Consider the following 14,606-nt stretch of genomic DNA (forward strand, 5'->3'; position numbering starts at 1 on the left):
TCCGCCCATACCTCTTTGGGAAGTTCTTCAAAATTATTACGGATCACCACTCTCTATGTTGGTTAGCCAATTTACGAGATCCATCTGGTCGACTAGCAAGATGGGCTTTGAGGCTTCAAGAATACGACGTCTCTATTATTTATAAAAGTGGAAGGAAGCATGCTGATGCAGATTGCCTATCATGAAATCCTGTTCCTGACGAAAACATTTCAGGAGTTGAGTCCCTTGCTGCTGTGACTGACTTGGTTTCGGAGCAACGTGACGACCCGCAGCTTGCCAAGCACATCAGAGTCTGCAAAAATTCAGCCGACTTGTCAAGCGCAGGGTTCATTTCGGACCATTTGTTTTAAATAGTAAAGCCCAATGAATTACTTTTTGAGCTTCTAATGTTTTTGCAGCAATAATTTGTAAGTGGAACAAAATTTAAAAGCTAATTTAACTTTTCATAGAAATAACCTCAAACTAAACTAACTAATAACTTTTCATAGAAAATGTAACTGCAGAGTTTTCTTTATAGTTTAACTCCTAAGATGGTTCAAAAATCGGTTCAAACTAATTAGATGTCTAACCTACACAGAAAACCAGCCTATACTTGGAATTTATTAGCATAACTTTTAAATAATAGTTTTTCTGCAATAGTTTGTTAATTGTGCGAAGTTTGGAAACTAATTTTGATGTTTCTTTTGAGAAATTTGATGATATTAGTAGATCATTGAGAAAGTATATGAACTTTTTAAAAAAATAACGATGTATTTTTTGTAGGTTGTAATTGTAGGAAAAAGTAATTGTTATGTGAACATCATTGTGCTCTAAGCATTAAATTCTGTTTATTAGTTAACCTTGTAATATATTGGCATAAAATTAAAATACTTTTAAATGTGTAAAATTAGAAACTGCAAAACTGATTACTTAGAAAATAAAACTGAATCAGGATCAATTGATCAGAAAAAAATTTAGATAATTGAAATAATTGAAAACAATGGGAAAATTCTTGTTTTTTTACCACATTACATAATACAAAAATGATATTCTATTCAACATTTAGTAAGGAATATACTTCAGCTTTTAAACATTTATTTTAAATAAATTATAAGAGGCAGGGGCTGAGAGAGGAAGGAAAAAGAAAGAAAATATTAATTTTGAAGGAATTATTTTCCTTAATAATCAAAAGAAACTTGTTAAAAACTCTATGATCAATACTTTTTTAACATAACTCTATTTAGAATTAAAATATAAATTACATTATGATATTTATCGTGATTCCATTTTTTTACAGTTAAAATTTAATGACATACAAATCATTTCCCAGCATATCATGAATGATATAAAATGGCCTACGTAGGTAGAAAATGGTTTAAAAAATTTCTTAATGGTTATCCTGCAAATTGCAAAATTTTTAAATTTTGTGATAGTCTTATCTACTTGATCATGTGATAGCTTTTTCGGGCAATTAAATGAAAATTTAATGATTTTATTTAAAGACTGTTCCTTAATTTCGAACATGCCCAGTTCATTTTGGAAAACAGTCTTTCGACAGAAGCTGTTGTTGTGGGCAGTATTAAACTTAGGACAAATAACTTAATTAGTTTGAGAATTTTTTCCAGATGGCGCTCTTCCTTTCCTGATTTTTAAATCGCGTGAATACGAATAACGATGTGTTATTTTTAAATCACTTGAATACGAATTGCTATGTGTGGTTCTTAAATCGCATGAATACGAATCGAGATGCGTGATTTTTAAATTGCGAGAAGATTCACAATGTATGATTTTTAAAACGTGTGAATATGAATCGCGATATGTGGTTTTTAAATCACGTGAATATGAATCGCGGTGTATAATTTTTTAATTGCGAGAAGAGTAACAACGTATGATTTTTTAATCGCCGAAATACGAATCGTGATCTGTGAATCAAGTGTATTCGAATTGCGATGGATGATTTTAGATTAAGGGGGTGCGAATCACGATGTGTGAATTTTAAATTTCAAGAAGAATTAACGACCAAAAGAAGAAAAAAATGTTCGAAGAAACTATTTTTGTGAAAATTGGCATAAAGCACGTAAGAAGGGATTTTTCTTAATGCGCGATTCAAATCTAGCTTGCGTAGTAATGAAAATAGCTGGATTTTTTAAATCACGGGGAAAAGCGTATTATTAACTACCGAAAAACTATTTAAATCCCTTTATATTTACGATAAAATAGGCATAAATAAAGCACGTCAAAAAGTGATGTATTTAAAAGAAATTGGATTATTATTATTATTAATTTTTTTTCCCATTTGTTCAGGTTGCTTCCGCGGGCCGCACATCGAGAGTTGGCGGGCTGCAAGCTGTGCACCCCTACCCTAAGCGTTTTATTCTTATCTTTGTTAACTGCTTCTGTTTTACTCAAATTTCTTACATTTTAACAGCCAGTATATAACTAATGTAATTTCTGATTTTATATCGGCGTTTTTATTTGCTTTAATAGTTTTTGACTAATTAAATAATTTATGTAAGCGATTTTTAGGTTTTGAGTTTCTATCTAGCCTTATTGTAAAATGTATATCATGCTGGCATGATGACATGCTCTATATGTCAAACATCGTTTGTGTTTTTACTATTTTTTGAGTTACGAGCTTATATACGAGTTATAGCTGTTTGCATTTAATTAATCGGAATTTTAATAATCTTCTTTCATTTTTTTTTCAAATCTGAAATTAAACTGCTATATTGTTTTGCTATATTTGGGGGAATATACATTTATAGCTAATAATTTTTCTTTTCTTTTTTAGAATTTAAACATGGATGTGGTTATAAAGCCTGCTCCTGCTCCAGATGAATTGAAAGATGTTATCACCACATCTTACAAGGAGAAATGTCAAAATGAAGCTTTTTTTATTCCTAATGGATTCGTGGAAACTAATGAATCTCTGGGAATTAAAGTGAATTCACCCCCAATTTCTCCAAATATTCTCGATTCTTCCGCGGAGGGAAAAACTGCTAATTTGAACGCTAAATCGTCCCAGAAGTCAACTACTGACAAAGCCCAAAAATTAGGAAAGACATCAAAGAAATATCAAAAATCAAATTTAACAATCACAAGCAAGACCAGCGTGAAATCTAACATCTCAGGTATCCCTGGTTCATCTCAGGAACCTGTTGTTGTAAATAATAAACTTGAAAGCAAAAAATATTCGAAAAATGGTCTTAAAAGGCAACTTCAAGGTGCAAATGTACAAAAAAGAGACTATTTCAAATTTCCTATGAACAGATCTCGATGGTGCGATGGAAAAGGAGAAAAACCTTTTAAGTGCAACATCTGTGAGAAACTCTACAAGTACATGTTTAGTCTCAAACGTCACTATCTTCGAATTCACATAAATGCAGAATATATATCGGAAGCTGATTTAGCCAACTGTAAAATAAACGTTAACGGTGATCGCAGGGAGAAAAAGAAAGATGTCGCCGTCCCTCCAAACCGTAAGAGACTTAAAACCAGTGGAAGTAGCTTTGAAAACAATGATGGAAAACCTGGTCTTTATAAATGCTCGTTTCACAAGGTCAAATATGACCTGGAAACTGAGTTGAAGAACCACTACGCTACTGTCTTTCATCCAAAGAAAGAGGAATTCATATGTAAGATTTGTAAAGAAATATTTGAAACAAAAGCAAAACTGTGCGATCACGTCAAAGTTTGTTCCCACATTAACGAAGATGTGGCGAACCACTGCAAAAAATGCAAAGTAACTTTCCAATCCTCCGCGGACTATGAATATCATCTTAGTATACACGGAAACGGTAAATTTTGTAAGTACTGCAATAAAGAGTTTTCTAATATTGCCAATAGGAAGAGACACGAAAACTTGCACGATGGTTCTCAGAGTTTTAAGTGCAAACACTGTGAGTTTTCATCTCAAGCAAAAAAAGATTTGAACATTCATATACGAAAATTACATATGGATTTATATTATAGATGTGATAAGTGTCCTAAATATGGAATTGCAAAAATATATGCAACAAAATCTTTACTACAAGCTCACATGGTAGAAAGACATGGCGAGAAGAAAGAATTAGTGTCCAAAACTGCTTCTCCTGTTAAATTAAGTCCTAAAACGAAAAGTCTTCAAAACCACCTGAAAGAATCTCAAGTTAACGTTGTAGTACCCAAAAGTTCGGTACCAGAAATTAAAAATAATGCAGAAACAAAGAGCTTTGTTGTTAAGCCATCTCAAAACTGCCAGTCATCCTGTGTTTGTAATTTGTGCAAAAAGGCATTCCCAGATGTGAGAGCTATGTTGAGACACAAAAACATAGCTCACAAAAAGCGTACAACTTATAAAAGAAAAGTGAAAAAAACAATAAAAGTGAAAACATTGTCCAAAAAGCCAACCAAAAAAGAGATCGAAGAAGAGCAACTTCGTTTTTATATGAATGTTTCACATAATATTGCTGACAATCTGCTTCATTATGTTGATGGCACAATTAGTCAACTCCGTTTAAGTGAAGACAGTTCGTGCAATAAGAGAATTCTCTCTGATCCCGAATCCTGGAATTTAAATTTTTGTGACCAGTTTGGGAAACCATGTTCTAGCAGCATTGTGACTTCTAAAACTCCAGAAAAAGTTAGACCTCCAGAAATTTTTATCGCTACTGGTTTGAATAAGGTTGATGATTGTCCAAACAAAACATTAATCTCTGAAAATTCTGTAAGTCTCTCTGAGTTCAAAAATGAGTTCAGATTGAATGTTCTGAACAATGATATGTACTTTTCCAAGCAATCTGATACCAGGTGTTTCTGCCACATATGTTTAGTTAAAATCAAAGAAGCTCAAAAACGAAATGTTGAAGAGCGGAAGAAATGGATTGACAATAAAAAGTTATTCGTGTATGTGTGTTTAGTCTGCAAAGAACCATTTAATTCAGATTGTGACTTCGATGAACACTGTTATAACAACCATCCATTAATTGATACACAATCTATTTTAGTAAAAATAGAAAGTGACAAAAATAAACCTCCCATCATCCCTTATGATATGTCTCGAAAAGTGAATCCTACTCCTCACGGAATATTAACGTCTGATTCTCAGAGTTCCCCTTTAATGCTCAAAACTCAAGCAAGTTCTAAATGTACCAAATGCAAAACGATAATCAGCACATCCTTTTTGCATGAGCATATTCTTAGATGCGGTGGCAACGAATCTTACTTTGTGAAGAAACATTTCAGAAAACGTATGCGACGAAAAAGAATCAAGAATACCATGAAGCATAGACTTGATCTGACAATTAAGCAGCTGCCATCAGGAGAAAGGAAACGTTATAAAGATTTTCGTATTCAAAAAGCTAAGTTTAAATACGATAAAAATTATTTCAATTTTAAAAATGGTAAATCAAGTAAGGGTCCTTTTGCATCTGTGAAAGAAACCACACCACCCTGCTCTGCATGCAATAAAAAGTTCCCTTCTCAAGCCCAGTTGAAAAACCATCAATGCTCAGCTGATAAGTTGAAAAAAGTACAGAGGTTAACCGAATTTAATGACTTTGGTTTTCGGGGAAACGCCGATTTAAATCTAAGACAAAAAGAACATTGCAAACGAGATTTGACGCCTTCATTTCATAGTACAGCGCTAAGTAAAGAGCAACGGACTCAGAATGGCAACTTACAAAACAAACATCCTGCTAATATCAGTTCTAAATATTCAGGTGACTTGAAGGTAAATATGTCATCTCCGCAGCCTTGTCATGTTTCTAAACTAGTTGATAGTACCAATTTTGAGTCTGCTATGGATTTATCAATTTCTAAGAAGTCTTCTGTATTGTCTGCTACACCTGACAAGCATACAAGACTGCTATCCACTGTAAGTAAGGACTTAACTAAGTCTCCAATTGATGCATTGAAAGAGACTATTGATAGGTTGACAAATAAAGAAGTAACAGAAGTTGCTATCGAAAACTCAGGAATTAATAAGGATTCAAAGATTGTAAGAAATAAAGATAAGATGATAAGGGATAGCAAAGGAAAGATAAGCAATAGCAAAATCTCAACAATTGTAAAAATTATAGCCAAGAAAGATGTAAGAGAGAAAAATATTTGTCCTGGCAAAGATCTGTCCTGTGAAAAAATAACAGCTAATAAAAACGTATCAGGTGTAAAACCAAAATTAGATAGTGATTTGACTGATGGACAAAACAAAGCTAACAAAATTGTTACAAATGAAAAAGTAATAGACACAACAGGAGATAAATTGAATGTTATAAAAGGTATAATACTAGAGGAAGGGAAGAAAAAAATTCTTGTCCCTCCAAGTAAGAATGTTAAAAGCATCAGTATGCAGTCTAATCCCACTTATTTAGAACAAAATTCAAGCATAGTTGTTTCACGTATTAGCAATAGCCCTGAAATAGAGAAAGAGAGAGACCAAACTAAAAGTAACAGTAACTTTATGAAGAAAAGTAAGAAATCACTAGATGAGGCTCTTAAAAAGATAACAAAAAGCAAACCTCAAATATTTGATTCTGCATTGGAAGTTAACAAAGCTGCTTCTTCCAGAAATACTGAAAATTATAAAATTGATAATCCAGTTTGCTTGAATAAGATCCAACCTTCTCTACAAGCTAACAACCTCTCTTCTAAAAAAGAAACCCTGGCAAATACTCAGTTAATTAACATTACAAGATGTACAGATCCTAAACGTAGTTGTGATTTGGATTCTCATGAAAACATTTCCATTCTTACTGCATCTGCTGGCAAGTCTAATTCTTCAGATTCAAATATTTCAGAGTCTAACGAACCGAAGTGCATGCAATCGGATGACAATATTCTAAGTGTTTCTAAAAGAAGTCGCAAAAAACTAACTCCGTCAAAGATAGTTCAAAGTAAATTGGATGTCATCCTCCCTGTCAAAAACACTGATAATAACCTTAAAGAGACAATTAATAACAAAATTAAAGGCCTGTCACAGTCAATTGCCAAGCAATTATTTTCTTTGGACAGCAAAAGTAATGACAGTGTATTGAATGCTGAAACCGTGACTGATGCAAGGGTTTCAAATCAGTCACATGATTCAAGTAAGATGAACAACTTAACCAATTCAGAAACTGATAAAGTAGTTGTTTGTAATACGGGCACTAAGTCTGAAACCGAAGTTACATTTAGTAGCAATGATATTAAGAAAACGAAACCCCTTATTAGTAATTCAGAAAGCAGTAAAAAAACTGAAAGCACTGTAGCTATTTCTGAAGCAACTGTGTTTAATTCTGAAACTAGTAAGAATTCACAGATTCAGTATAGTAATTCTGATGTTAATAAAAAGTGTGGCACTCCAGTTAGTAATTTAGAAGTTAATAACAAGTCGGTGATTCAAGTCAGTAATTCTGAAACGAATAAAAAGGCTCAAACTGTGATAAATAATTCTGCAACGAACAAAGAGTCTAGAATATTGCCTAATAATGCTGAAGTCATTGAAAAGACTGAAACTACAGTTACTAAATCTGCCTCTAAGAAAAAGACTGAAATTTCTGCTCTTAGTTCTGAGCTTGGCATAAAATCTATAGATTCCTTAACAAATCTACCTATTAACATCACAGGTGAAGTACCGGCTCAACTAAAAGCTCCTTTGGTTAATCAAATTTCATGTAATTCCCCAAAATCGTTATGCAGTCTTACTACTACTAACTCCTTTAAAACGATTCAAGCTGCTGAGAACAAGTCTGAAGCCCTTCCTGTTCTACAAGCTCCAGTTTTGTTTCTCTCAAATGAATGCCTCAATTCAGAAGTTGCCAGTTCGCAGGATAGAGATAGTCCAACCCTTGAAGTGCTGGTCAGCTCTGTGACGCAGAATTTAGAGAATTTCGATGAACAGTCATGTATGGATGATGACAAGTTCTCAATTTCTGACCCAACTGAAGAAAAAGATGGCAAAATTTCTAAAACCAGTTTGAGTGGTAGCTTGAACTTTAAAGTAATCATGCCTGAAGGTGGAAAACTTGGTGTCTCTCAACCTCTTCCTTTGTTTCCCACTGAAACTATGAAAACCACAGAACAACCTGTCAACGAGCAATTATGCATCGCTTCCAATTTCCCAAATTTAAACCAAAACAACACTACAAACAATGTGCCTGACAATTTCAGTGTGCATGATTCCCTAATCAAAAATGTTAGTGGAGCTAGTTTTAATAAAAAGATTCCAAGTGTCACTAATTTTTCTATTAACGAATTAGCAAAGACAGTTTCAACTCTTTCTATTCCCCATATGTCGACACCGGTAAATTTGGATGATAGCTTAACTTCGTTAGATGTTTCTCTGGTCAATAAAGAAACACCCAAATCCGGCGTTAGTGGTACCAGGAGAGATAATAAAAATCTCAATGATTCAAGTTCTGTAGGAAAAATTGCAGAGAAAGAAGTAGATAACCTTAGTGGTATTTATCCTAAACGAAATGAAAAAGAAGAAACAAAAACTTTGCCCGTTGTGATGGCTTCAGTTCCTTCACCAATAAAGGCTCAAAAAAGTTTCGAAAGCGAAGTTTCATTACTTCATAAAGTTTCTAAAACTTACTCTAAAAATACTAAAACACCAACAGACTTGCATAAGGGAACAAAATCCAAAGCTGATGCATCGGATGAAAATGAGAGTGTACCGAAAACGAAGTCAAAACTATCTTTAGGCAGGAAAGGGAAGAAAAAGAGCTCTAATGAACTTGATCTCTCTGAACCTTCAAAAGATGAATGTTCATCAACAATCCAACTTGAAGCAACTCCAACCTCTGTCTCTCACTTACGAGCATTTAGACGAGAACAAAATGATCAGCTATTGGATGCTAGTGAAAGTAAATCCTCTTCAAGCAAAAGTGATGCTAAACAGAAAGATGAATCTGTTTTGAACAAAGATAATCTTTCACAAATTTTAGACCCTGATACAGTAAATGACTCTTTAGCTAGCTTAGATCAAAAAGATATTAAAAAAGAACTCGAGGGTGAAGCGAATGTTGTCGTTAAAAGGGAATCCGAAGGAGCCAAGAAACATGCATGCCCTTATTGCATGTTGGAATTCGCATATTTAACTAATTTTCGTCGGCACACAAGGCAGTGTAGAAGTAAAGCGGGGATCAGATGCAGTAGAGAACAAGCTTCAACATCGTCCTCATATTTCATGCAGCATTTGCCAAAGAAAGAAGAAGTTGAAGAGTCTATGTTAAACCTGCTTCGTCATCAAATTAGGCAAAATCAAATGATCCAAGAAGTTGAGAAAAGTGATGTTGAGAAAGAGATCGTTCCACCAGAGCAAAAGAAACTTCAGACATATACTTGTCCACACTGCCATAAAATATTTCTGAAACTTTTCGAACAAGTTAGACATTTGACCAATGTTCACTTACTCTCAAATGAGGAAATTTATTTAAATAATCAGAAAGACGTTGATCAAAGTAAATTGAACAATGAAGGGTCAATCTCTGCGTTGGTCGAAGAGAATTTTAGTGAGGAAAATGTTAATGCTATTCGTATTGATCAAAATTCCACATCAGCTGTTCCGATCAGTGGAGAAGAGACTTTTGTTACAAACCAAAAATCCTGTCCTGTTAGAACTGAGAAGGTGCAGGACACTATTGAAAAGTCAGGCATAGATGAAAGTGAGCAAATAAATCCAACTAATGCGAGTGAAGACGTGAGTAAAGAGGATGATGGTAAAATTTCAAAAGAAAATAGCTGTTTAAAAGACAGTAATGAAAAAATTTCCGATACCACCGAACTTGTCAAGTCAGAAGATGACAGTCGTTCTAATGAGATGAATTTGAACGAAAGCATTTTTTCAGAAACTCCTATTTCGAACACGTCAAATTCCAATCAAAAAGAACTTGTTCACCGTCAAAAGAACAAAAGTAGTAATCCTCCACTCTTTCAAGATCTCCCTGTTTATGGTCAGGGAAGAGGTAGGAAGAAAAAATCGGCTGAAAATGATCTGTCTTCAGTATCGAAGCGTCAAGAAATGCTAAGTATTCCTTGCCTTAAAGAAGAATCGTCATCTGATTCAATCGATCAAAGAACTGACAAAGGCGTCGATGTTGACGAAGATGAAAAAGATAGTTGTAGCCCGAAGAAAATAGTAGTGAGCAAACTGAAAGACACGATTTCGCACAAAATGAGACTTTTGACGTCAAAATGTCCAGTTCCTGGACCTTCAAACAATGAAGTAAAAGAGGAGGATCTTGAGGCCAAAGTTAGTCCGGACAGCTATTTGTCTCGCTCTTCCAGTCATGACTCCAATGCTTTCACCTGTGAACAATCAAAAAGTGATATTCAACCAAACACAGTAAGTGGAGCTTCTGTTGCTGAAAGGGAACAAATTCTTTCCACGTCATCTATTCCAAAGCGTGGAAGAGGTAGAAAATCAGCTCCAAATTTAAATACCTGTCCTGATTCAAAGCCAGTAAAAGGGAGGAAGAAACGTTTCAGTGACTCGAATGTTTCAGAAACGTCTCACAACGATGGTTTAGTGACTTCAGAATCTCCGAAACGATCTAAACGTACTTCTGCGCCTGAAAACAATACAACCAAGCTCATATCATCGCTTAAAACACCCCCAAAACGGAAAGGTTTTCGCAACAAGGCCTCCGAGGCTTCAGCTATCCATTCCAAGACTGATAGCAGTAATAATGTTCCTCAAGCAGGGATTAAAGACCTATCTAGTTCTAGTCTTCCCTCCACTTCTAGTTTGTCAAACTTCCAGTTTGGCAAAGTCAAGCGTTTGAGAAGATCCAGGTTTCCTAACTATTGTGATAGTGAATCTTCGTTTTCTTCAAGTATGATACCATATGACCATTCTGACAGTGATGACTTTGTATCTTCTCCCGAAAAGCGACCAGTAGTGAAAAAGAAAGTTCTGCAAAAAGTGTGTCCTATTTGTAAAAAGAAATTTACCGCGAGCTTAGAAAGGAACCGACATGTGCAACTTGTTCACAGTAGAAAGGGACTAGAAACTGAAGAATCTCCCTCTACACCTTCAGTACAAATTACCGAAAATAAGCCTAAGAAAGAAGTCGAAAGTCCAAAGAGTCGAACATCTTTTACGCGACAATGTGCTAAACCTTTGCCTCCAATGAAAAGGAAGTATGAAAAGCAACCCAGTAAAGAGCTTCCATTAAAAAGGTTTAAATAAAAAAGAATTAACTATTAAATATTACAGCTAATAAATAGTTTTGTTTTGTATATGAAGCTGGAACTTCAATTTTGTGATCCGTACATATAATTTAATATATTATCGTCGAAGTAATAACTTAATTATTTATTTTAATCCTGAATAACTAAAAAAAATTTTCATAGACTACCGATTTTTGCCCAAATTTGGGAATACTAGATGTTACCATTCATTTAAACATCATCAAAAACCAATTAATATTTTTACTTATTTATAATCTTATAAAATTCGTATTTTCATTCTACGCGACATTTTTTAGACATTAATAAATGCAATTAAGAAATAGCTATGAATTTGTTGTCTATGAATCAACTGATTTCATACATCATAATAGTTGATTTAAGTTTAGTTATTACGGGTTAAAAACGTTTTTACAGTATTAAAGTTAGATCTTTAATGCCGAAACAGAATTTAATTTAGCTTAGTATGTAAGACTAGTTGTATATTGAAAAAAATGAACTGAAATATGTTATTCTTCTCTTGAAATAGCTATGTATATAATTTTATAGTTAAGGAAAAAAAAATTTTTTTTCTTCTTTTGTACATAGCTATTCCTTAGATATATTTTGTCGAATCACTTTTTCTTATTTATACTTTTATAACTCTAGCTAATTGAAGGCAAAACTTGCTTTTCTTAATACTTCTAAAATGTATGAATTATTTTCTTCTTACCTCCAAAAATGGGATTAGAAAAAAGTTACTTTTTAAGTAAATCAAGTCATACATGCTTCAAATTACTCTTTATTGTTTTTGTTTGAAAATGTTTTTAATGCTAAACAGAACTTTTTCATACTAGAAATATTTTTAAAATAAATTATGTATGCAATCGTGCTTCCGTGTGGAACGCAAGAAAGAAAGAATAATATATTTTAAATGGATCATTTGGAGTATATAAGTGCTTTCCGAAAAATTGATTGGTAAACGTATTAGCTATTAGTTCAACTTACAATAAAAAATCTTGAAATGTGCCTTTCACGTGTTTAATACATAGAGTAGAGTTTTAATACTTAATAAAATTGAGGTATCTTGTTTCTAAATGTTTTTCTTATTTAATTAATTTCTAAACTTTTGTCGTAGTTAAAACTTTTAACTAGCTAGCAAGTTTTCAACTCCTCAATTTTAATAATGTGCCTTATATACAAAATTTGAAAATTTCGTAGAAAAATTTTATGTGTTAAATACATGGGATATTTTCATAAGCCAGTCTTTCATTAGTCTTGTCATTACATTTAGTGTGCTCTTGTCATTCATGTATATAATACTTTCTGAAAAAATTTAAACAATATTTATTTTTATTTTGTGTGCCAAAGATTTGTATGTCTTTGATGTTTTATTATTTGCGTGTTTAAATGTGTTCATATTTGTTTTTCTGTGTATCATTGGATTAGTGTTAAAAGTATGGAAGTAATTGATTATTTAAAATAAGATGTGCGTGTCGGATCATGCGCTAAAGTAGTAATTTAAAAGAGGGTAAAGGAATAACTCGAAAAACTCAAGCCATTAGTTTTCTTTAAAAAATTTATTTCAAGTTCGAAGTGTCTGTCAGTCGAATTTTGGCTTCTAAGCATTGTAAGTTTGTACGATTTAATACGGAAATATCTTTAAAAAATTTTTTTAATTGAATTGAATTTTCTAGATGTGTATTTTTGATTTACGTTGTGAGAGAAAAGAAAAAGTTAATAATTTAAACATTTGAGTTAAAAACAAATTTAAAAAATTAAATTGACTGAAAACATATTTATTTAAATCAGTTATCGTTTTATGCATTCGGTTCTCTTCAAAAAATATTTTTAGCAAATAAAATTTATTAAGTTTAGTGTTCATAAAATTTTGACTAGGATGTAATTTTTCGACTTTATATATACTTTGGGATAGAATTATATAATAAGGAAAAGAAAAAAAAAAAATCACGATTTTTTGTCTCAGATCTTAATTTTGACCTTTAAATTATTGAGCTATGATTGCTTGTCCGAACTTTTATAATATTTACTTAAGATAAATGCTTGGCAATGTACATCGAAATTTTACGTTTAGATAACGCCTAGTATAAATTGATTAATAAAAACATCCCAATTAAGAGTCTTATTGCGCAGGGCATGTACGCACAGTGAAAAGGGACTTTTACTTTAAGGATAATGGTTAATATCCGAAATTCAAAGTTTATTCGAGAAAACTTTTACAATTTCCTAATGAGTACATTAGAAAACTAATAAAAGCCTTAAGTATTCCTCTCCTTTTATTTCAGTGTTAATAAATTTTTGACTGTAACAATCGTGCCTTAAATTTCCTTGCAGTGCCTTGAAATATGTATTTTTTTATACATATATTCTATATATATGCATTTGTGTAATGAATCATGTTATGAAGTATTTTAAAGGCTGTTAATGCTGTTTCAATGCAGGCACAAAACTTTAACTTCTAATACTATTTTAAAACCTTTGTGATATCAGTCAGTTTGTTTCCTAAGTTTAGATTTACCTTGTATATAGATTTCATATGTAGTGGAAACATACTTTTTCTATTCGTATTCCTTTAATATATTACGTAACAAAAACTAAAAGAATATTTTTAAAATCTTTTTTTCCGCTAATAATCATTTTAATTAGTCTTAATTCATAGTCATTTTCAACAAATAGTGTATTTGGATATTGATGTTTTTATTTAATTACAAATTTTGTGTTTAATATATTCGTGACTGTATAAAAATAACTCTGCAGCAACAGAAAAACGTTATTTGCACTTTGCCAACCTTTTATTTTATAAGTATCCACCTATACTAACTAAAAATATAATACAAATTTTATTTTTCATTGAAGATGTTTTCTAGATTTATGTTTCGTATATGGGTAAATACTTATTTTCTAAATTGATTTATTTGTTCAAAGTTTGTATTTTATTTCATGTGAATTGCATTTTAATTGTTGCTTATGTATTTTGCATGAAATGTACCTGTACATTTTTATTATATAAATCACTTACTGCTCATTCTTTCTAGAAATTCATAGACATATGAGCTTGAATTTCACAATTTTGTCTATTATTTATAAGTTGTTTCCCTTGATAGAAAGATGTGATGGATTAATAAATTTTTATCATTTATAATTTACTTCATTTATGTCTTTTTCTTCTTTCTCTTTATTTTGTATTTAGAAAGTAGGTCGCATCCGATTTTCTCACAAATATCTAAAGTTAATTTCGTAAATGTGGTAATAATATAAATATGGTATAGATATAATATAGATATAGTAATAGTTTTATACAGAGTCGTTGCGAGGAATTATAAGTACGTGCTATAGGTTACTAGTTCCTATACTGTAGAACACGGATTATCCAGACCGGTCGGGAACGAGTGCAATTCGGTTGATGAAAAATCCGAATAATTTGTTTGACATCTTTAATTTAAACATGTTAATTTACTAACACGCGCATTCATATA

The 14,606-nt window shown here is 32.3% G+C and overlaps 1 protein-coding gene across 6 annotated transcripts in view; it reads left to right on the forward strand.

Moving 5' to 3' along the window:
- Positions 1 to 13,453, forward strand: part of LOC107436364 (uncharacterized) — a 59,466-nt gene extending 46,013 nt beyond the window's left edge. For all 6 annotated transcript variants that reach the window (XM_016048053.4, XM_043055307.3, XM_087161266.1 and 3 more), the window contains one exon: positions 2,771 to 13,453. In XM_016048053.4, coding sequence (XP_015903539.1) covers positions 2,780 to 11,131 — 8,352 coding nt within the window. In that variant the 5' untranslated portion in view covers positions 2,771 to 2,779 and the 3' untranslated portion in view covers positions 11,132 to 13,453. The remainder of the gene's footprint in view (positions 1 to 2,770) is intronic.
- The last annotated feature ends 1,153 nt before the right edge of the window (positions 13,454 to 14,606 follow it).

Source organism: Parasteatoda tepidariorum, chromosome 4 (genome assembly GCF_982258835.1).
Source record: "Parasteatoda tepidariorum strain Cologne lab strain chromosome 4, Ptep-v5.0, whole genome shotgun sequence".
NCBI classification, from domain to species: Eukaryota; Metazoa; Arthropoda; class Arachnida; order Araneae; family Theridiidae; genus Parasteatoda; species Parasteatoda tepidariorum.